This window comes from Aythya marila, assembly GCF_965140915.1.
Source record: "Aythya marila genome assembly, chromosome: 6".
NCBI lineage: Eukaryota > Metazoa > Chordata > Aves > Anseriformes > Anatidae > Aythya > Aythya marila.
The window spans coordinates 18,394,423-18,414,920 of record NC_139047.1 but is presented as its reverse complement, the minus strand read 5'-3'; the positions used below and the strand labels follow the sequence as shown (position 1 = coordinate 18,414,920).

The following is a 20,498-nucleotide window of genomic DNA, read 5'->3' as shown; positions in this document are numbered from 1 at the left end:
AGGAAGAATTTCTTTTAATGCTGGGACAACTGAGCTTTAGATACCGTGTCTGGCCCATAAGGCTGGGAGGATCTGGGGGGCAGGGAGCAGAGTGGGGGTTCTCCATCCCTACGGTACCACTTAGGGTCCTGCCTGGGGCAGGTGATGGTGCCCCTGTGTCAGCGGTGAGGTGCCTGGGGAGCAGCCAAACTGGGTTTCCACAGGCTCTGTGAAATGAGATGGGGCTCAGCCCCAGCCCCTGGGACAAAGCTATCATTATTTGATGGGGATTTAATGGTGCATTATGAAATGAAAGTTGCATAGGCCTGCATGGCAGTAGCCCTTGCTTTCACTGTGTGTTAACCATGGGGTGAGTAATTGAATGCTTATCCATGTGTGATCGTCTGCACTGCTACGAGGTCATTATCAGCATTAGTGTGCTGAAGTCACCCGAGCCTCCATCACAGTGCTGTGTGTGGCCATGCAGGGAATGCTGCTGTCTTTGTCCTTGTCTCAAGATGCCAGCCGGCAGTTTCCAGTAGCTGTTGGAAAATCTCAATTTATAAAATTATTACCACTCCTTTCTGTGCTAGTAAAGCTGTGTGCTGGAATGCAAACTCTGCCAAGATTTTTTGCATGCTTTCATGGCCAAGTGGCTGTGTGCTGTTCACATGCTATAGTCTTTGTATTTTTTTTTCTTTTTTGAATTATCTTCTTAGTATGAGGGATGGGTGCAGCTGGGTGAGCATTGCATGCAGAGGAATAAAAAGCTGAATGCTTCAGATGAGGTCTCAAGTCAGTCCTAGGGGCTTTGTAATATATTGTGATACTGATAGTTTCCATGGCTGCTTTGGTTTGCTGCTGTATTTTCCTCAGGGTTTTCCTTGCTGCTCCAAGGGCTGTATTTGCTTTGCCTGTGGTACTAGCAAAGGTGTGTAAATGGATGGACATGCCCAGCTTTAACAGTGAAAACCAGTAGTGAGGATGATGTGGTAGGGTAGGACTGCCAAGGGGAGATGCAGCTTCTCCCTCTGAGATAGGTGTCTACATGAGGTGTCCTTGGGAGTTCAAAAAAACTTCTACTGATGTTCTCATCACGTTCTTGATCTCTGCAAAAAACAGGTGTATCTGCTAAAGCACAGTTCATGGAGATCAATGATTTCTGAGAAGAGATAGCTGAACTGCTTCTCTAGTTTCTTGAGCCTGTTTTGTCGCCTCTCCATATCATGTTGGACATCCCACCACACCATTCCTGGAATGTACGTTTCCTGTCAGAGGCATTTCTGTCCTTGTAGCCTAAGCTACTCCTTAAAGAGGCTATTCAGCTCTTTGCAGAGGGGCCTATAAATATCCTGCTAATGTTGTGGAGGGAGTAGGGAGCAACTTCACAGCTCGAACATGAATTTGGATTCAAGGCATGTCCTCTTATGCTGTGCAGGGGAGTGCTGGCTGCCAAAAGCAGATTCATCAGTATCAAAGGTGGATAAGAGGATGGAGGAGACTAGCTTTTTAACATCTTCCTTTGGATAGGAGGGGAAAACAAATACTAGCTACTATTTCAGGCAGGTTTTTTGGGTAAATGACAAAGCATTTTTGTATGCAGGAAACAACTGCTTCCTATCTATAGTTTTTAGGCACTTAAAAGGAAACAAGGAAACTCCAAACTCTCTTTAAACAGTGAAACAATTACAAAGACTGATTATTCTCTGTCTAAGGTTTTTAAAGAGTTTTCTTGTAGTAAATGAAATGACAGTTCTTCTACATCCAAGTTGTTTGTTTTGCAACAATTTACCTCCGTGTGGGAGTGGACTGTACTGGAGTTTTATGAAATTTGTATCTGCTAAGAAGACATCGTGTGGAATCTTTCATGAAATTTAGCCCCCAAAATATCTATCAAGGAGGTTAAATAATAAAGAATAAATATTTCAGAATTTCATGAGGAGACTTGAAATTCTGCTTATGGTGCAGAAAACAGGGAAATGTCATTGGTTTTCAGAATGTTGTTTTTCTGTTTTAGGAACAATGGAGTCTTTTCCTCTAAGTTCTTATTATGTTGAGGGACTTTTTTTTTTTTTCTTTTTTCTTTTGTCTGTTGGTTTACCAGGACCAATGTATTAGCTACATGTTTAGTGCATCGGTAATATGGTGTATGTGGTTATATGCAGGTTTTTGCAGCTGGACTGCTGTGTCCATGCAGACCCTTGATGATCTCTGAGGTGGTCTGGGTCCTCCTCAGGGAGGAGGTCTGCTGTCTTGTGCTTTGTAAACCAACAGATCAGGTGCTCAGCCTGTTACACAGAATGGGGGGCAACAAATAACAGGTATGAAGCTGTATTTATTGAGTATACAGAGGTGCAGAAAATGTAAGAAGTGTGTTAATGGGCATAACTGGTACTGCTGTGCAGTTCCCTTCATGTGTTACATGAGGGCTCAAGCACCAACAAAATTCACTTCATTAAATCAGACTGCCTAATTCCGCGTCTTGCTCTGACTGTACCACCACGCTTGCTAAAACAGCAGGAACTGTACACCTGGATGGGGAACTCCTGCACTGTACTTGGGGGCTGGATAGATGGTCAGAAACAGACTCCTCTTCAGAAGTTGAGCTCCAGCTTTTCAGGAAGCCCCGGCAGAGGCATTGGGTTTCACTCCTGTGTGTATTAATAGCTGGCTGGTGCTGTGCAGCATGGGGCCAGCAGAGATGGCCTGCGTGCCCTCCCCACCTGTCAGAGCAGCAGCTGTGGGGTCCCAGTGCTGGCTTCCCACAGGTCCCCCCGCGCTCCCCAGCTGGCATAGCAGGCGGGCAGGGAGCAGCAGTCTCCCTGCTCAGAAGAGGCTGCCCTTGCCTCTCACGCGCAGGCAGGTCCCCAGCTCTGGGGAGGTGGGGGAGTTGAGAAACAGCAGCTCTTAATCAGCTTTAATTTTTTAGGCATCGAGGCTGCTTCATCTGGTCTGCACTGCTCCCTTTCCCTCAGCCCCTACTCACCCAGTGGTTTTACAGACCATAAAGTCACCCCATGGACTGGTTCCTATCCCCCTGTTCCCATCCTGACCCCAGGTAACTTGCTGGTATGTGGAGAAAAGCAACAGTGCTGGCAGCCCTGAGGTGCTCCCCTCATGTCATGTGCTGGGACCAGAGCACAGTACCAGGCATTTTGTTTTTCACATGCATTGCTCTCATTCAGGTAGAAGAGACATGCACTGGGCATCATGACCCAAAGGTGTGGGGTTGGGCAGCCTTTAACACGCTGTTGGGATGTTCTGGCAGGGTCCAAGTGAGTGCTGAGAGAAGTTGCTGTAGCCTGAGGAGCACAGGATGGGGGGGCTTCTCCATTGAGCAGCCAAAGGTAGGAGGTTTCTCATATGAGATGAAGCTGTTAAACAGGAGGGTTGAGAAAGCCTGACAACTCTGTGGTCTTCTTGATCTCTTATGAGAAAGAACAGTGTGGGAGCCTCCCACTGTCTGCGCAGGGGTGATGGCTGTTAATGTCCTCTGACTAGGAGGAGAGGAGTGGCTGCATGTTATCTCCTCCCCTGAGTGCTTGTGGGTGTCATAATATTGTTTTTCATTTATCCTGCTTAATTTATTTCATGGGTTTTCTTAGCCAAGCCTGGAGAGTGTTCCTTTTCCAAGCATATTTATGTGGAGGTCTGTGGCAGTCTGTATGTGTTTTTCATGGACTGGTGGGCTGTTCGTGTGTTTTGTTTAAATTGTTTGCAATTTTCAGAGTCTTAAGCAAGTCTAAGAATAAACAGAGTTGAGATTAACTACAGTGCATTAAAATTACCTTCTGAAGTGTGAAAAAGATAAATCATTTAGACAAATTTTTGACCCAGCAAATATCTAAGTTTTCCTGAGAAATCTCTTGGCAGTGACCAAGGAATCTGGGCGTGGCCTGCCACTCTGTTTCTATTAAAAAAAAAAAAAAAAAAAAAAATAGAAGTAAATATTTCAGGCTTCCCTCATGTGTCCTAAGGACAATTTTTAAAAGCCTTCTCAGGCTGCTATTTGAGCTATTCAGAACAAAGTCCCTGTGTGCTGTCTTAGGAATGGCACAGTCCCACTTCTTTGCCAAAGAGCATCTTTGTTAGATGCTTCTAGCCAATTTTTTTTGTTAACTCCATACCCATTGTGTAAGCCAGATAAGAAACGTCACTCAACCTCAGGAATTTCAGGAAATAAGTGACAAAAAAAATCTGAAATGTTCTGTTGAGCACTATGAAAAGGCGCTTGGATTTAGGATCACGAGTATCTCATTACTCATGAGTTACTGAGATCTGAAGGCTGTGACAAACGACAGTGATTAATTTCAGTTTACTTTTCCTTACTTTTCTAGCACAGAATAGATATGTAGTCAATACTGTAGCATAACAACTTCTCATTCAAACTGAGAATTACAGGGAAAGTGCCCTGAAAACTGTACCATAATGGATTTCTTTTGTTAAACTGTAGAGCTCTCCTTTTCAAGTTGTGCTTCCATATCCATCGTAAGAGTACTGCGCACCCTCCACATCGTGTTTTCATTCAAAACCTGCCATTATTCTGTAAGGTAGGTGGGGGTGAGCTCATAATAATGAAACAAATCTTTCTTTCTGTGAATTCTTTGCGTGAGTTATATACGTGGTTTAGAAATTGATAAATCACGACTTCTTGTCTCTGCTTATGAAAGTGCCTGAAAGCTAACTTATCTCTAATTCTACCATATTTCTATCCTACTTTGTGCCTTACTTGTGATGCACACCTTTGGTTTCATTCTTTTGCATAAAAATGTCCAAGATCAAATAGAAGCCGAAAGCAGTATTTGGATACTGAGATTACTGTGAGTCTCTGAGCTTACTGTGAGTCTCACTTCTATTGTGTCTAAAGAGTAACAATGGATATTAAGAAAATAAAGGCAAATATATGTATTTAGGTGGGCAGAAGTAAGATAGTGGTGTATATGACAGTCATAACTGAAAAAGCTTTGAAGCGCCAGCTTCTGTGTCCTGCTCATCTCCCTGGCCACAGGCTGTATCTCACAGTTGCACTGTCAGCAGCACAGCAAGAACCACGAAAGGTGACAATGGAGTGACAGAGTTGTTCTGGCTGGGGTGTCCACAGGTGGTGACATGGTACTCACTCTGTGGTTTCACACCAAATGATTGTGCTTTGGGAAAGAACAGGGGAGAGGGAAGGGAGGTGCAACTGTATGTCTTCTGTGTTGTTACATGTTCCACTAAAAAGATGGGGTGTAGTTGAGATTCTGCCCACATTATTCAGCATGTCAAACTATTCCTCTGAAAAGGGCATTTTCAAATATGCTGTCCAAAAGTCAGGCATCTGTAGGTCTTGTTTGAGAGTTCTGCAGATCTCATTTTGAACATGTTTTAGATGACAAAATGAGTAAACTCCTATCTTTAGTAGCTGAATAGGTCCTCTGTTTTCCATGTATTCATTCATATGCCTAATTATATTCCAATGATTACTTCCTTCAAAGTTATTGGAAGTACTCATGCTAATAAAGTTAGCATATGTGTGTCTTCAGGAGTAGGGCTTAAATATCACTGAACTGTTCACTTCCCAACCATACTCCATATTCTATCTAAATAGTATAGATGAGCAGAAAACAATAAAGAAGCCAAGAAGTTATTCTGTATAACAGGAATTACACCAGTTACTGCTTTATACAGGGGTAAAAGGAAGGAGAGGAAAAGAAGGAAGAGAAACTTAATTGCTGATCCAAAAACCTATCACCCCTGTGATGTTACTGCTGGTTTCATTTTTTTTAGATGTACCTTATTTTGACAATGCAGACTCTGAAGGGGAAAAAAAGTTTTTTTCCTTTCAAAGATTTTTATTTTTTAGAAGTTCTAAAACTGTAGTTCGCAGGAAAAGAAACTGTATTTGTGGCAACTGGTACAAAGAAAAGAATGTTTTATCTTGTATTTCCTGTCCCTAACTCATCCTTGTTTTTCCTTAGAAACATAGAATCATACAATCATTAAGGTTGGAAAAGACCTTCAGGATCATCTGGTCCAACCATCCCCCTACTGCCAATGTCACCCACTAAACCATGTCCCTAAGCACCAAGTCCAACCTTGAATGAGCACACGAGCAAGTCTGAAAAAACAGTTCCACCTTTATTTCTACTGTTAGTTTGTGGAAAGATCTCCCATTTTTCTTTGCTTAAAAACTACATTTCTGAGCTACGGTTTTTAAAATAGTATTTTATGCCTTTAACAATGAATTTCCACTCTGCATAACAAATTTGAGTGCTATAAAGCTTAGAGTCAAATATATAGTATATGGAAAAACAGAGTTGCAAGTAGGTGTAACTGTGCTTTGTAAAGTGCAGACCTGTTTTACTGGATGCAGTTTCCAAATGCTACTGTGAAGTGCTGTGTTAGATACTATGAATTAAAATGTGAAGTATGTTGACTATATAACCATGGATTAGAACTTTAGTTTATTTTCCTTGCACACACAAAAAAGTTTCTAGTCTTAGAAAACATGGCATGGGCATAGAGCCCTACCTGTTCATGTAGAGGTTAACAAGCGTGTGCTGAGAACCGCCTTCTATTGTGGTGACAGTGGTTGATCTGCTGGAAGGTTATTGCTCAACCAGGAGTCATCTGCACAGCTCATAAGTATGATAATATGGAACTGCCAAGAATTTTATAGTTATGAATGTGCATTCACATAAATAACACCTGAGGTTATGTCTCTCTAATGAAGGCATGTAAAGACAAGGCATACTCATTTAGGTGTTGGCTTACTGTAGAGATGCAGCTTTTTTAACTCGACAGAGATGGACGTCTTTTTATAAAATATTTTATAACTGCTTTTCTTCTGAGGTGCTTTGTGAGTAAGGAAAAAAGCCACAAGTGCACATCAGTAGTCCAAATGCTCATTATGAAATAGCTGATGAGAAGACAGTAATGCTGAGCTGTGGAAAAGTAAGGAGAATCCAGAGAATTGGTGTTTCTTGAAAACTAAGTCCCCTTTAGTGAAGTCATTGCTGAAAGATGAATGGGGGCCCAAGGAAATTAAAGGGATAAAGATTCCTGCTTTCTAAGAGGATTCCGATGCTGTCAGTTGAATTGTAACAATGAGGCAATTGCCATCAGCAGCCTACTTCAAAAGAGAAGATGCATTTGGCATTATTTATACTAGGGTGACATAGAGTTTGGCTGGTAATTGGGGGGGAGGTGTTAGGGGAGAAAGTATTAGTAACCTTCTGAAGAGTAGATACTGACTTCTGGGTTCATGATGCATCATGTCCTGAGGTCATAATATGATAAGACTGGGGATAAGGAGCAGAAAGCAGCTTGTAGCTTTTAGGCTCTGGTTTGGCAGTCGCTCATGTTCCCACAGTGCATAAGTGCATAATTATGAGCATGGAAGTGAAGATTCTCTGTATGTGTTCATCCTGTTTGCCCAGGGCACCATTAGTTGGTTCAGTATTTCCTTATTTGAGATTTTTACTGTTCTTGAGAGTTGAAGGAGTGCATGTATGAAATTGTTGAGCTCCCCTGAACTGAGTTTTAACTGCTGCTTATGTCATTGTGGTACCAGAGGAATAAAGAGGCTCAGGTGTGAGAACAGTTTGAAATAGGATTATTAGGAGAAAACAATATAGAAATTAAGCTGATTCCTAAGCCGTGAACACAATAGAAATTGTAATGAGAACACTGTTAGTGGATACATGGAAAATATGGAGTTTTTAATCATGTGTCTTGGAATTCTTTTAAGCAGATAGTAAGCTTGTAGGTAAAGTTAAGTTGAGTTGGTCATCGCAACCTCCTTGGATTTTCAAGTTGCTTTGAGCCCTTAGAATGTAAACTGTTATGCAGTAAAAGAGAACGTGCTTATGTAGATTAAGAGCTTGTTGAAGGAAATGAAACAAATGGGAAGAATACTTTTTTTTTTTTTTTTTCCCCACAGGGAGAAGGATGTATGCTGCTTGCTATTTGTTTAAAGACCTAAGAAGGGATATTAGGGAGACAGTGTTTGCTAACTCCTCACAATTGTCTGAGGATCAAAACTGAAGCTGGCTCATGGGGATGGGGAAACAAAACAAAACAGTATAAATGACTGAGAAATAAAATAGTAAGATTGAGGTCAGTACTATAAGAAACCAATATGCATGAACTAAAAAATGGACTTGATTAGTTTATTCTATTCAAGATATTAGTCTTGTTGCAGTAGGCTTGCTGTCATCTCAGTGTTCAGCAGCAGCCAAAAAGGGACTTAGAAAATGAGGAATTACGAATGGAATATCATACAAAACAGAGCATGTGATTACACTACTGCTATAAACTGATGTCTTTGAATCTTGAATATTGTGTGGTGGTCTGACAGTTCTGGGGATTACAGAAATAATAAAAGCACAGAGAATGCCATGAGTGTTGAGGAATGTATAATGATCTCTATTTGAGATATTTATTAGACAAGGATTTTTTCTGTGTGAAAACAGATGATTGAAATGGGGTATGGCAAAAGTTTATAAAATCATGAATAAAATAAGGAATTATTCACTTAGGATCATATAATATGCTGGGCAGACTGAAGTTATTGGGCAGAAGAGTTTGAATTAGAAAGTCCCTTTTCACACAGTGCACCACTTAATTTTTTGTCTCATTTCCACAGTTGTTGTAGAGGTCAGTAATATAATTTGGAAATTTAATTTAAACTGTATCAGTTAGAAACTGTCAATAAATTCTGTGGTCTGTATGAACCCATGGACAGACAGAATCCTTAATCTGCTGGAACAAGGAAGAGATGGAGCACACTACTGCATTCTTTTGCAGGTGTCTGCTACTGACAACTGTTAGGCAGGATATTGAGTTAGCTGAGCTTTTGTCTGAGTCAGTGTGTCTGTTACTTCATACAAATAAAATTATAATGTCTTCAGAAAATAAGACAGGCAACACAGAATGTAAGTGCATACCATGCAAACATTTGTGCCAGCATGTATCCTTCATACAAATTTGCACAGCTGTTTGGGTTTTAAAGCTTTTTAAAACAGATCCATGCTGGAAATCACAGTCAACAATCTGGAGGCAGAGAAGAGTCAGGCTAAAAAATATCCCATACACAACTAAGTGCTAAGTACAACTGCACAAAATGTGGAAACAGGAACCAATAACTCAACCACTCTCCACATGAAAAGGTTGGGGAAGGGGGTTACAGAAGATGAAGAACTGCTGAAGTCCCATTGAGACTTTGTCCTTATTGTACTTGTAAGAAAGGTGAATATTTGCCTTGTCCCTTCAATAAAGCATTGTTCTCAATTTGAATTTCACAGATTTCAAGAGCTGTAGGAGGCAAGGAGTCCACTTCTGAGTCTCTAAAACATCTCTGTGCTTCCTGATGTTACATCTCAGGAGCTGTGTTGACAATGAAGCTGTGTTGCTCTTAATGAGACCTTCCCAGCTATGGCTACCTACTGAGTGTGTCCACAGTTGGAAAATCCCTTTAGAGGATGATTTGTGGCAAAGGCAAGGCAGTTTATCTGGTGTTTGGTTAATCAACAACTCTTCTCTTAGTTTCTTTCTCCATCATGCCTCTTCTTTCTCAATGGGTCTTGATCCTTGAGATAAAAATAACAGAATGATGCAACAGAGATAGGACACATCTTCCTTCTCTCTCCTGAATTGATTGTGGAGCATGTGTTCTAGTCTTGATTTACTAATCACAGGGAAAATAACAGTGCGCCTTTGTTGAAACTTGTCTTGCAAGATGCTAAAAGCTGCTGTTGATTTACTAATAATAATGGGAAAAAAAATTGGCTAGGTATTAACCTCAAGCTAACCAGAGTAAAACATTCCTCTTGCTGAGAACTGAAAGTCTTGTGTTACACAGTGCCGGAATAATAAAGAGGTTTGATACTTGCATTTTTCTCCCCAACTCAGGGTGACTTTAGAGATTTACAAGCGTGGTTATATTCCAAATATTTTGTCCAAGAGGCTATTTGTTAGACCAAGGGTTTTTTTATTCCCTACCACAATGTATTTGGAAAAAAAAAAATCCTATTGCTATTATAAATTATTAAGAACTGAAATGACTTTTCAAATGAGTCTTACGCTCGTTTTACACTGGAGTTTTATGAGAGATGTTTCCTTCTGTTGAATGTATTCACGTTGTTTTTTGTCCTGCTGATACACCTTTAAGCTTGTGTTGGTCTGACAAAAGAATGTTTCCAGTCTTCAAGTGTTTCTGCTCCATTACCTCAATGTTGTTATAGCACTATATTATTATAATGTTATTGCAAACTGCTCTCTAGCAGCACTCCCATAAGGCCAGTGGCACAGCCCAGTGTGGTTGCAATTTGGCATTCTGAAGCTGAGTCATAATGTTTGGACTTAAGGCTTTTACAGTGTTGGAAAATACTTCTCTTGCAAGCACCCTGCCGTGAGCATTACAGTGTGGGTCTATGCAAAGCCCAGGTGTACGCAATCTGAAGGAATTTGGTTGCCCAACAAAGGGTGAGGAAGTGTTGGATACAGTAAAATGTCAGGAAATGTGACGAGCCATGGCAGCCTCCTCAGTCTCACTGCATCCGGGGCACACCAGTGACCTGCAGCTGCCAGTATATTCCCTTACTCCTTATGCAAAAGCACCTTCGGCCTGCATAGTAGGGAAAAGCTTCTGAGGGATGCACAGAGGGCAAGTCTGTGGTATGGTGAAGATATCTAACATACCTTCTTGGCCTAGCTTGACATACTGGAATGCAGGCTCACTGTGATATCTATAGAGATACATGTAGTCATAGTCAGACTGTTTTTAGGTACTCAGGTTATTTCAATATATTGTGTGATATCCCCAGGAGATGAAAGAATTCAGGTATTTGACAAATCAAGCATGCATTAAAATAACTCTCCAAGTGGACTGGGATGTACCACTTTTTCTCCTTTGTACCTCAAATAGCAACAGACTACATGCAGATAGGGAGCAGGACACAGCAGTTTAAGATAGCAGATCAATTTAAGATTATGTACACACAGCGGTAATTACAAAATAATGGAATGAATATCCTGAAACACAAATACACAGCATTCCTTCTCATAAACTTGTGATAGCAAAAAAGCAAAAAGGTAACACAAATTGAAGTAAACCATAAATATATTTTCTATTACAATGAAATAAAAATTGGAATAAAGCCATGTAGCCACCATTACTAAGCCTGTAATACACTTACAGAGAAATAGCAGAGCTGCTGCTAAGCAGTGTGTCAGTTTGATGTTAAGACTACATAATGCTGCAGGGCTAGAATTTCATAGGTATGTCAACTTTCATTATCTACAGTATTATGATGTTTGTACTTCACAATGTTTTGGCTTCTACATATGGCTAATATGTAGCCTACAAATCTAGGGAAGCCTTTCTAATTAACTTAAACAACTCCTGTGCTTTATCCATACCTGAGATTCTTCATGGCGGTTAATGGTTACGCATGTCTGCAAATTAACTGCCTCCTGTAAGGGTGTCTTTTTCTGACACCAGATTGTTGAGTGATGCAAACTTTTCCCCTAAGATTGATACCCTGATTTCTCCCTCCTAAAGCAGCTGCCACTTTGGCATCCTGAGGCTGAAATAAACTTGGCATGCAGCCTTGGGAACACAGGATCTGAAGGGCTTGCAGTTAACACTGACAGGCGCAGGCTTGTACCACGACCTTATCCCACTGCATGGTGATTGCCCTGTGCAGCTGGTCAGCAAGCACTTGTATCATCTGCTGTTTGCTGTTTATTGTCTGCAGGACATGCATCTGAACAAATTTATTTTCTAGATTTTCTGCTCACCTGGCAGATCTGGTGGTTGTAGTTCCCCAACTACAGACAGATCAACTCATTTTTCCAACAATGGTCAGTCAGCTCCAGGGGCGACAAAGGGCTTAGAAGTGACGTGTTGAAATTGGGAGTGGAACAGAGAGAACTGCTGGAATCTTAAAATACTATGTGAAAACAAAGTACAGTGGAACATAAGGATTATTTTTTTACATCAAAATCTTACTCTCTGTTAGGTACAGCAGTAACACATAGTTAAAATAACCCATAGTTAAAAATTCCCAAGGGGTCAGAGCACCATCAGGGGCATTACAATGGTTATCTACAACAACAACTACAACAACACTTCCCCCTCCCCCCCCCCAATATAGCATGTTACTCAGAGGATGGGGACTGTCAGCCAAATGCATATATGTTTTGGTTATCCCAGAACAGCATCTGATGGTTGTGCAAAAGTGAACTTAGTGATTTTCAGATTTACACTGGGCTTTTACATGAGGCAGAGGAAGGAGAACCCAGAAATGGGGTCTGTCTGTGGGTTCATCTGCAGCTTTCCTTCATGATACTGGGTCACTCTTCTGTCCTTAAGTAGATCATCAGTCTTTCACTGTGGAGATTTTAATGCTGCTACCTTGAAGGGAAATAATGAAAATGCTTTCAGATTGTTTTCCTTACAGAACAAAGAAAACTTATTATTACTGCAGAATAACTACATTTTACTTGGTTAATGTGAAGAATAGATCCACAGTAAAAATGGGTCAGTTTACATTTATTTGCACTCAACAAGCAAATACCCATGCCTTGATCTAACTGCCAGTTAAGTTGTTGAATTGCTTAAAAGTGAACCTTGATCCTTGGAAATGCTGTTTGAATTTAGAAAGAATTGGGTAATAGGAGCTGATGCACGCGTTTCACTGAATGTGGTGAGAAATTCACAAAGTTGACCTGTTTGTATGCTAGAAAACATTCTGTCTGGTATGTACTAAAAGCACACACGCACAGGTTTAAAAAAAAAAAAAAGCAACGTGTGTGTGTCATGCAAGAAATGACAGGAACAGTATAGCCCTTGTGAAAACTGAAAGAACCTATCCCCTGACTGTATTGTCTTAACTTTCTATGTTGTTCATGTTCCCAGATGCACAGAATGAGCTCTGCTAGGTTTTGGGTGTTCTCTTTGAGGCTGCTGGTGTTAGAAGAGTTTAAGCATACAAGGCAGAGAGAGCGACTATTAATTACAGATGAAGAAAATATCTGTAGTAGTTATAATGTGTATTTTTTCAATGGTTCCTCTTATCACATAAAATAACTCTGGGTTTGTTTAAATGAGAATACTGAAGGAACATTCAAAACCTGCTTGTTAGAACTCTCAGAAAACTTCCCATGGAAGAATTGATCTGGAGAGGCTGACCAAACAGATGGTGGTCTGAAAATAAGTATCAGAGGAATTATACTGTAAAGAAATCTGGAAATATGTTTGTGCCACAAATCCTTTGCCAATTTTTCATACTACTGGAGTAATTGTTTAAAACTCTGCACCTTAAATCTTGATCACCTTGAGGGCACTAGGTGTTTTGCTTTTTTTTTTTTTTTTTTTTTTTTTGCTTTTTCTACACTTGAAATTTAAAAGCATAAAAAGGAGTGAGAAAAATGAATATGCAAAAATTTATTCAAAACCTTACATTTGAAACCTTTTCAATAAAATAAAAAAAAAATACACTTCCATAATTAATAAATGACCTTTCCTTCCTAGCTCCTGCTTTTAGTTGTTTGCAACGAATGAACAAAAGAGGAAATCACTTGATATTAGTCAAGCCAACACAACAGCTTCCATAAAACCCATTGCCAAACTGATTAAATTTGCGATTTGCTCACTAAGCCTGCCTGGTCATGGCAGCATCATGTAATGAATCTTTTCATTGAATATAACTGGAATTGCAGAGGAACTTTTTTTTTTTTTTTTTTTTTTTGCATGAATACATCTGTAGTGCTTGTTTAAACATGAAATTGGTCCTGATTAACTCCATGTGTATGCAGTCTTATTCCGGAAGAAAAAAAATGTTCTTCCTCTTAAGCTTAGCTTTGTTGTTTAATAATTAAACAGAAGCAGTTAATTGGAAATTACTGCATGCATAGACAATCCTCAGTCTTCTTCCTTTGGTGGAGGTACACATTTTGTGATTTGATAAATAACTGGTATTTTTAAAAATTCTTCCTTGGATAACAGATCTTAATTTGTTGATTTTTTTTCCTAATTTATTAATTTGTTGGACTAAATGAGAGAGAGAAAGTTTTTGCATATTAAATAGCACCACGGGTAGATTGGCATGATGGTAAAAGATTCCTTTGCTTCTGTTTTGTAACACTTCTGTTTAGTAACATATGAAGCTCCAGAAACTGAAGATTGCATTGCTCAGCAGGGAGTTTGAGAACTACAGTGTGTCCTCAACCTTCACATAACTGCTGTTCACACACAGGTGAAGCAGGGAGAGAATGACCCCATTTCCACTGAGACAGTAGCCCAAATCTGAATGGACTGAACTTTCACAGACTTTATTTAGGATTTTTCTACAGTCTCCGAATAATTGAAATTTGCAACATCAGAGAGCATGTCATTAACTGAGACTTAACATAGCAAAAGATTTGATTTATTCCATTAATTGTTCATGTTCATTATATATGGATTTAAAAGACTAAGATTAATAAAAACTAGATATTGTTCAGAAAAGTATTTTAAAATGGTGATCCGAAGGAAGTAAAAAATAAAAATAAAAAGGACTGCAGTGCTCAGTTCCAGCTGATTGTTCAGGTTGTCCATCAGAAATCAGGGTGTTAATCTAAAGAGAAAAGTAAATACGTTTGTTAGATTTCTACTTAAGTCTTTTTTAATTAGTAAAGAAAGTAGAGGCTGCAGCTCTAGACCTTATCCAGAGAAGCAACCTCTCTTGGCTTTGCCTCCAATGGTCTGAAAGCTGTGTTTGAACATGCCTTGAACACCGCTCCTGATGAATCAGTGGCATATGCAGTTTGGTCAGCACATGTGAATATGTTGGCTGTATAATCAACTGTAAAATTGTTACAGACAGGGAAAAAAAATATAAAATTGATTCTCTTTTAAAAAAAAAAATAAATCAGATTTCTGATCAGAATCTCAAACTGATGAGATGCATTTTCTTCCCCCATTTCTTTTCTATGGTTTTTAACAACCACTAGAAACCTGTGTGCAAATTCTGACTGGGCTTTACCTCCTGTGTGGATGCTGAGCAGCCAGCTGGCTGCCCTCACAGCTGGGTCTGATCCAGGACCTGATGGGGAGCAGTTGTAACAAGTGTGGTAATGAACAAGCAGCTGCCTCCTCCAGTTTGGTGCAAGGGGTCTCAGCTACACAGTGCTATTACAATAGGCTGGAGAGTGACCTAGAGACCAGATACCTCAAGTGACTGTAATTCCTGGTCTTGTTCTTTGCAGACTTTGTCCAAGGTCGTGTCCTGTGTGTCCAGCACCCAGTGCAGCTCTTAGAGGTAGGTGCTGTCAAGGTTGGGTGGAGTTGTGCTTTGGGTGATGGCTAAAGACCCTTTAGTCAGAGTCTGTGTATGGTAGGAGAACAAAAGCGTTTTGTCCTGAGTAATGATTTTTTTTTTTTTTTTTTTTGGCTCTTGATGGAGTTAAAATGTGTCCCATGAAGACTCATTTTACTTCCCGAGTTCCTGGCAAGAGTCTCCAGGGAGATCCTGTGAATATCTTGTTAGTAAAGCTTCTATTTTCCTCCTCAAAGAGTCCATATTGTGTATAAGGATGTTTAAGCCTAGACTGCCCTTATGCTGCCATGTAAGCCTCCCCCCGCCCCTTCCCCCAGTGTGGCCAATGAATTATAGAATATAGGGATATGTTCAAGATGACTGTGGCTTTATGCTTCAGTTATCAGTAATTTTGAAGGAACATTCTTAATTCTCTCCACAGCAATCCAAACTATGGTTATTTAATTCCCATTTGTCACTGGGATTTCTCTGATCTCTGCCTAGCTACGGGCAGAAGGTTCCTCTTGGTATGTTTACAAAGATGTTTACTCTCCAAACAGTTCGGGCTGGTCATACTGAAACTACTTAAGGAATGTACCTGACATCTTGGGTGGAAAAATATCCTCGTCTAGTAAAAGGCTTAAAGACCTGCTATGTAACACAGGCTGCAGAGTTAGTCAAAAATTGGGGTCCGGACAGAATTTTTTCTTTTGACTCACTTATTTGTGTAACACTTCATTTACTATTTATGAATGTGATGTTAGAACCATGACACAATGATAAAAGTCCAAATTTAAAAACTTTACATAGGAAATATGTCAAATTCTAAACAATTTATCTACAGAAGCAGTATATTTCCACTTTGCAAACAAGTATAGAATGGCAGAATTATGTCTATAGTTATTTTAGATGTTGAAAAAAAATACAAGTTTTAAAAACATAGCAACATCTTAATCAGGAATTGATGTTCATCTGATAATAATAAAAAAAAGTGTATTAGGAATCTTTTTAGAAAGATTGTCTAAATCTATTCTTTTACTATCTTCAGTTACCTATAGAAAATATGATGTGAATCAGATCTGTACAATAGCTAATACCAAGTGTGTAAATATAACTACCTAAACATTCTGGTTTTTAGACTACTCAAGAGAAAAACATTTTGTTTATATGGTATTGAGTAGTTTATCTCCCCTAGTGCTGTAAGCACCTTTATCTCCTGTACTGCTGTTTGCTAGTGCTAACATCGTTGTTAACACAGAACCATAACAGCCATAGAGGATATACGAGCAAAAATAGCCTGGCTGCATAAAAATTCAAGTGTTTACTGTAGCTGTTGAGATGCATCCGTTCAGTAAAAGTAAATAATTTAGAGAACAGAGTGGTTTTACACAGTGTGTGTGTACTGCATGCAGGAGAAATCATCCAGAAGGTTGATTTTGGGCTATTAACTCTTAAATCTAGTTTCAGTTTCCAAACTGAAAGAACTTTATAGCTTTAGAACTTGCACAATAAGCCAAACCTCTTTGGCCTGTATCAATTTTTCTTGTCTGGAATTGCATCAATTATAAAATCAAGCATTTTTTTTTTATACTGAAATGTGAAGGAGATGTTCACGTATTTCATTTTTTCAGGACCATTTGATGTGCTGCATTAAAGCTTCACAGCTGAGATTCCACAAGCTCTATTTTTCTTTGCATAATATGTGTTGTTCATATAAATGATAAAAGTTCAGAAATATAAAGCATTTTTCCTTGCCCTCCTTTTAGGGAAAGCCTAAAATGTCTTGCCAAGCACTAGTTTTTCCATCCCACCTCTATTTTCCTGAAAATATTTTTTTCCTTTTTAATTAACTACACAATTGTATGGAGGAGGAAAGTATTGCTGGCACTAAGGCTTTCTCAATATGTAGGCATAGCAGGAGAACACCTTTGGCTGTGTACCAACCCACCATTAATAAGCAGGCAGCTTGTTGCCTGAACTTAAAACTTGTCTATAGCAAAGCAGTTGTTATATCTATATTACATATAGATAACAAAAAAGACACTCAGCTACTCAGCTTTGATCTGGCCATTTCCTTTCTTAGAATTGCCATGTTATGCATAGCAGAGTGGTCATGTTTAATTGGTTATCATGCCTACTGTTGGCCCTCCTTTATCCAGAGATGGCATGAAGGAATTGCTGAGGTATGTGTTAGTTATTTATAATCCACAGCATTTTTTTTTTTTTTTTTGAGGAAGGGCAAAGGAAGGAAATAGACATTTTTCAAACATTTTTTTTTTTCCTCTCCTCACATGCAGCAAATTAAAATAGTACAAAATAATGAGATACCATCCAAGGTAACTCTAAGCTGTTTGTGCGTACTTCTGCTCTACCCTGTATGAAGTCTATTTTTGTTGTTCCTGTTGTGGTCACTTGAGACAGGCTTTAATATAACTATGTCTTGGAATGTGTGTTAGTGCATCTAGAGATGAGAAAGACATTGCTGAAGGGAAACATCAATGGGTAACAACAAACAGGTAAAACATGCCCAGACAGCACTGGTGGGAGGGAGCGGCAGATGTCAGATGAACCTCATGTGCCAGAGTAACTCATGTGGCTCAGGATACAGCATGGAAGTACTGTGACTCCTAACAGGAGTTACTGAGTACAAGTATTACTTTTACAGTAACTATAGCTACTTCTAGAGTATTATAGCATGCAAGTTTAAATAGTCCTGCAGGGCCCATTGCTAAGATTTTGGTACAGACATCAACACTGTTTTAAAAGACTTGTTTTCAAATCTTTACTAATTACTGTGAAATACACGGATTTTAGTAAGCCTACTTTATTGTAATTAGACTGGGGCCCTTCCCTCTATGAGCCTTCAGTGAAGCTGTAGGGCAGTGTTCCTGCCAGTACAGTTTGCTGCCACGGCAGTGCCTGCAAAGTGATTGAACACCAGATTAAGACTTGGAATGATTGAGGCAGGAGCAAGCCGGGAAGGTTCCTAATAGCAGTAAATATCACAGAGCCCAAGTTAACAACATGCTTTGTTTCCACATTAGATGCACATTTCTGGTGTGTTTTCTCCTCTCTTTTGATCAAGGGTGTTTTGGTCTTGAGCCAAAGACTTGTCTATACATGGAGTTATCCTAGAATAATTACTTTGGAAAAAGTAGCCTGGATTAACTCCCCGGGAGCGTGGTATTGTTCCAGAAGAAATTATTTAGAATATCACTGGGTGACTGCTCAAATCTCTATTATTATTTTTCTGGAATCTTGTGGGGAAAAAAGCTTCTCTTCTCCTATCTCAGATACGGGTGGGAAAAAAGAAAAAAAGTATTGTTATGCTGCTTGCCAGGTGAAAGGTTTTAAGAGCTGTGTTCACTTCCCTAAACCAGATCACTAAAACTAGACCCGGTTACAAACACATTAAACCCCTCTCTTGGGTGGATGAAGTGCACTGAGGTCCACCTGCACAAGTGAGGTTACATTTTGGAACTAGGGTGAGAGCATGAGATAAAACAGGGCATCCCAAACCCCGTACTGTTTTCAAACACTTGAAGCGTAAGGGTGAGGTACCCGTTTAAGGATAGGAAAGGCTGTAAAGGAGTGAGGTTTAAAGAAGCGCGTCCCCACGTGCTGTCTAAAGAGCCTGGCCAACACACGTCCGAGCTCGCTGCCTCTTTCCCCCGCGCGGTGCCGTTTGGGGACGGCGGAGCGCAGCGCAGCGCTGGCCGGCGGCCCCTGGGGGAAGGCGGGCTGCAGGTGCTCACCGCCCGGCACCTTTGCTCTTAGCCCCGCGGCCCCGGCCCCGTGCCCGCAGCCCGCTTTTCTTTTCCGCTTCAACCTCCCAGGAGCAGGGGCTGGGGGCGGCGCCCTGTGCCGTGCCGTGCCGTGCCGCCCGGGGCGGGGGCCGGCGGACATTTTGTGCCGCCCCCGCTGCGGAGGCGCGGGGCTGCTCGGCGGGAGCCACCGCGCGGGGGCCGGGCCGGGCGGGGCGGGGCGGGGCGGGGCGGGCTCGGGGCCGGCGGGGCGCAGCGGGGGAGCGGCGGCGCTCGGCGGATCGGCGGATCGGCGTTCCCGTGCCCGGCAGGCGCAGATGGCGGCCGCGCTCCTCTTGTACCTGCCCCTCCTGCCGGGGCTGGCCGGCGCCTTCAACCTGGACACGGAGCGCGTGATCGTGCGGCGCGGAGAGCCGGGCAGCCTCTTCGGCTTCTCCCTGGCCATGCACCGGCAGCTGCAGCCGCAGGAGAGACGGCTGTAAGTGCTCCCGCAGGGTCCTCGTCCGTTCCACGCTGGGGAGATGCCCGGGACGCAGCCCCCGCCCGGCGGCACGCGGGGGGCTTCGGGGGAGGGACGGGGGGCACGGGCGGCACCTGCCGCCGAGCGCCCGGGGGCAGCGAGGGGGGCTCGGCGGGGGCAGAGGAGCAAAAATCCCGGCGGGGACCGTGCGTGGCGGCGGCTGTGCCCCGGGCCCGGGCGGATCTCGGCCTCGGGCGCCCCCGCTGCGGAGCGGGCAGGTGGGAGGCGGAGCGGGAGGGCACAAACCGCTGCTGGCGGGGCGAGGGGACAGCCAGGAGCCCCTCTGCGAAATGCAGAAAACAGAGCAAGGCTCCTTTGTGCATCGTCGGGAAGAGTTAGGGTTCCTTGCTTTTCGTGGTTGTAACTGAGCAACCTTGTCCTGTACACTAGTGCTGGATAGAGTGTGTCTTGTGTAAGGTATTGTTAGGAAACGAATGTCTCTTCCCCAAGCGCTTATTTTTGATTTAAGGGAAGATGAGCCCGTTGATGTAGATCGAGTGTACGGAAGAAGGAAGCTGAGAAGAAATCGTATATTCGATAAAGTTAACAGATAAACGTTGTTAAAAGTTCTTTGGACCTGTTTTGCTTAGGCTTGCGTTTTTTATGGTTTCATAGAAATTACAGTGTGAAAAGGAGTATAAATCACAGGTTCCATCTTATGTCTGGTATGCAACGTGACTCAATGGTATAGCCTGAAGAATCAAATACGGATCTGAGAGTTACTTTCTAGAGGCCCTTGTCTTGCCCTTGTCTTAATTCTTGGCAGGATTACGTGTGCATTGGTCTCATTTCATTCTACTAAGAAAGCAGTGCCTGAAGGTTGTTAGTTTGCCATTATGTTGTCAAATGCTGATAGAATGAGTGCGTCAGACTATGCAGAGACGGAAAGCCAATTAGTCAGTAGAAATACAAGAGCAGTCACAGTATTCAAACTGGTTTGTAGTGTTTGAC

At 41.5% G+C, this 20,498-nt stretch overlaps 2 protein-coding genes across 6 annotated transcripts in view; one reads left to right on the top strand and one right to left on the bottom strand.

Moving 5' to 3' along the window:
- Positions 1-12,165: 12,165 nt before the first annotated feature.
- LOC309879621 (uncharacterized protein) overlaps positions 12,166-20,498 on the bottom strand; it is a 56,578-nt gene continuing 48,245 nt past the window's right edge. For 2 of the 3 annotated variants that reach the window (XR_014317796.1, XR_014317797.1), the window contains one exon: positions 14,303-14,582. The gene's annotated coding sequence lies outside the window, so the exon portion shown is untranslated. Of the gene's footprint in view, positions 12,380-14,302; positions 14,583-20,498 lie in introns of those variants that run through there. The other variant, XR_014317795.1, reaches the window with a different exon arrangement.
- Positions 19,266-20,498, top strand: part of ITGA6 (integrin subunit alpha 6) — a 43,077-nt gene continuing 41,844 nt past the window's right edge. For 2 of the 3 annotated variants that reach the window (XM_082763510.1, XM_082763508.1), the window contains exon 1: positions 19,266-19,505. In XM_082763510.1, the coding sequence (XP_082619636.1) occupies positions 19,345-19,505 (161 nt within the window). In that variant the 5' untranslated portion in view covers positions 19,266-19,344. The remainder of the gene's footprint in view (positions 19,506-20,498) is intronic. The other variant, XM_082763509.1, reaches the window with a different exon arrangement.